We start from the raw sequence: 3,200 nt of genomic DNA on the forward strand, positions 1-3,200 counted from the left end.
TATAACCCCCTCCCTGGGGGACAGATAACAGAAAAGTGGGTGAAGGAAGACATCAGACAGTGTAAGACATGAAAAAATAATAATAATTTATAAATTATCAAGGATTCATGGGGGCAGCAGGGAGGGAGGGGGAAAATGAGGAGCTGATACCAAGGGCTCAAGTAGAAAGCAAATATTTTGAGAATGATGATGGCAACAAATGTACAAATGTGTTTGACATAATGGATGGATGGATGGTGATAAGAGGTGTATGAGCCCCCAATAAAATATTTTAACAAAAAAGATTTTCACCCTCAGAAACCCACAGGAGACATTCCACTCTGTATTATGGTGTTGCTATGAGTTATAATTGACTGAGTAGTAGTGAGTTTGGTACAATAACTAAAATCTAAATGTTCTGAAACCAAAAATGGGTCTGTCAGAGTTCAAACTCCTTTCCTAAAATTGAAATGTCCCATTCTTGTTATAAGGTGGCACAACATCTCCACCTGTTCACAGAAAGTCTTGTAAGAAATGTTAGAATTTTTCTTATAAAGAAACTTGGAGTCAACCTCACCTCTGAAACATTTAACATGAATTAAAATATGTTGTTGTTTTAATCAAAAGGTGTTCTGAATGTTTACCGCATATGTTGAAGAAGAAAAATCAGATTTTTAAAATATTTATGAAAATTGCTATCGGGTCTACATTTTTAATACTCTAAATTGCTCTCATACCTTCCATATATGCAAGTTTTCAATTTTCTTTTTTATTTTTCACTATTCTCAAGCTGTGTTCTGCTTTGCAGTATCCAACTTGAGGTCTTTGAATATACCGCACAGACTCCCATACCCAAAAGAAAAGCCTGCTGCCTCTGATTGGTTCTAACTCATAGTGAACCGAAGAACTGCCTCTTTGGGTTTCCAAATCCTTTGAATCTTTTAAAGGATGCAGAGTGACCAGTGAGTTGCAACTATTGATTGGCAGTTCAATGTGTCACCACTGGCCACCGTGGGTCAATATGCAGCTTCTCTTGGAAGTCCCTTTATAATTGTTTTTCAAATATTTCTTACCTTTTTTGTCTTATCCTATAATTTGTGGGTCTGAATTCTTCTCACATTTAAAACTAGGATGATAAGTTAATCATTTGTATAAATGAATAGCTGAAAATCTAGTGGAGCACCACATCTAAGAAACCAGAGCTGATGCAGTGTTCTGAATCAGTACCCCAAGTAACCCCAGTAACAGGTCTAACAACCAAGACATCCAGGGGAAAGTGTTTTGTTGTTGTTGGGCTCAGTTATAGACTTCTGTCTCATAATCAGGCTGTACTCATGCGCACACACATGCACATGCATACCCATACATTACTTAGCCTACATGAGCTCAGCAATCCTTAATCTCATGTAAAAGAACCTGACATCTATTGAGCTATCTCTACCTTGCAATATTTTCTAAAGATTTAATCTCACAATCCGAAGAGGAAAATCTAATTTTGCAGATGAGAAAACTAGTGCTAAAAAAGTTGGACGCGCCTCATGTACACAGCTAATAAACTACACAGATGATCTCAATGCAGGGCAGCCCTTGTTCCCTCTGCACTGCCTGTGTCCCGCACACAGGTCCATAGAAACCCATTTAGACAGAAGGCATGCTGACGCACACCCTGCTGAAGAAGGTAAGGCCTCCTAGCCTCCTGGATCTTAGAGACTTGTGAAAGAGGTGGTGTTTCTGATACTAGCATATCGTAACACTAGTATATTAATGATTTTAAGTGAATCATACCATAAGCTCAGGATCGCTCTGCGCTGACATAGTTTAGTAATAAGCCAGGGAAAGAGGCAGGGATAAGAGAAATAAACATTCAGGTCTTTCAACAACAAAATCCCAGCTTTTTTCTGTTCTTTTCCTTCAAGAGCACAGAAGCAAGGAGAGGGTGGGGGGCGTGGGGGTGGGCAGCAACGTTTGGGACAACCTCATAAAGAATCTTTCCATGTCAAAAAGAAGAAGCATCTCTTCATGTGATAAAAGAAAGAACTCAGGCAGTAAAGGATCCCCATCCCTGAAGGTCGGGGCCATAAGATCTCTTCTGGGCCTCAGAACCCCCAGCCCCACCGGCGAGGGATGAGCTTGTTCGTTTGCTGCGAGTGGAGCCGGCGGTTCGTTCCCGCGGCTCCGCTCGCTCCCCAGTGCTGCCCGCCGGCCCTGCTCAGAGGCGCGGCTTTTATTTTCCTAGGGCAAAGCGGTTGGGTCTCAGGTACCGAGCAGCGCGATACTAGAAAACCAGCCCGAAGAGCTCGGGGCAGAGGCGGGCTGCGGGGCGGCTCGGTGGCGGCTGCGTTCCGAGCGCACTGGAGTCCGCGCTCTGGGCCGCCGGGACGGGCCGCCCTCGCCCCAGGCCCCCAACTTCTTTGCTGGAGCGCGGCGCCACCAAGCCCGCCACCCCATCCCCAGCTCCCGCCAGCCCCTGGACGCCAGATCCTCGAGGGTCACAGGACTTACCGCTGGTGCCCAGCGAGGTGCCATTGGGGCCACTCATAGCCAACGGTCTGGCCACAGGCAGAGGACGGAGTGGGTGCCCAGGGGAAGACTGGCTGTGGGGCTCCTGACCCTCCGCGCCAAGAGAGGAAGCGGCACATCTATCACCCTCCTTCAGCACAGGCCAATGGGAGGGGCTCCACGCGAGAGATAAGCAGTTTATTTATGTCTTCTCTGCGGAGTTGGCTAGGGGGGTGCCACCCTGTTTTTAAAAACACACACAAGCAAGCACTCACTGCTTCACTCTTTCCTGCCAGGAATCACATTTTTCTCACGCCTTTTCTCTTTCCCTCTGCAACTCCCAGATACAGAAGTTGTAGATGAAATTTCCTATCAGGTTGGAGTCAGGAACACCCCCAACCCCCTCCCAAGTATCATATGATGGCCTCACCAAGCGCTGCCCAGGGACGGGAACCAAATAGGAGCCCCTGTGCTTGCAGCTTGGCAGGCTATCTATCATGTGATCGTATGAGCCCTCTGAGCGACAGAGAACTTGGAATGGTCCCTATCTAGCTCGTCCCTGGGGCACTGTCAAGGGAAAGATTATTAGACAAAAGGGAGTGAACAGGAAAAAAGGCCATGTGATTTATGTTTTTCGTGTGGAAGCCTTTGCCTGAGACTTCCAGCCCCAGAGGGGTTAGCGTGTGAATCCACTTTAATAATGCCATTGAAAACCTAATAAG

The 3,200-nt window shown here is 46.2% G+C and overlaps 1 protein-coding gene across 1 annotated transcript in view; it reads right to left on the reverse strand.

The window, feature by feature from the left end:
* The window catches only part of GYPC (glycophorin C (Gerbich blood group)), a 59,322-nt gene extending 56,708 nt beyond the window's left edge, over positions 1-2,614 (reverse strand). The window contains exon 1 of the mRNA XM_045299286.1: positions 2,482-2,614. Coding sequence (XP_045155221.1) covers positions 2,482-2,518 — 37 coding nt within the window. The 5' untranslated portion in view covers positions 2,519-2,614. The remainder of the gene's footprint in view (positions 1-2,481) is intronic.
* Between the last annotated feature and the right edge of the window lie 586 nt (positions 2,615-3,200).

This window comes from Echinops telfairi, unplaced genomic scaffold, assembly GCF_000313985.2.
Source record: "Echinops telfairi isolate 266 unplaced genomic scaffold, ASM31398v2 ScPeMD7_4;HRSCAF=17, whole genome shotgun sequence".
Classification (NCBI taxonomy): Eukaryota; Metazoa; Chordata; class Mammalia; order Afrosoricida; family Tenrecidae; genus Echinops; species Echinops telfairi.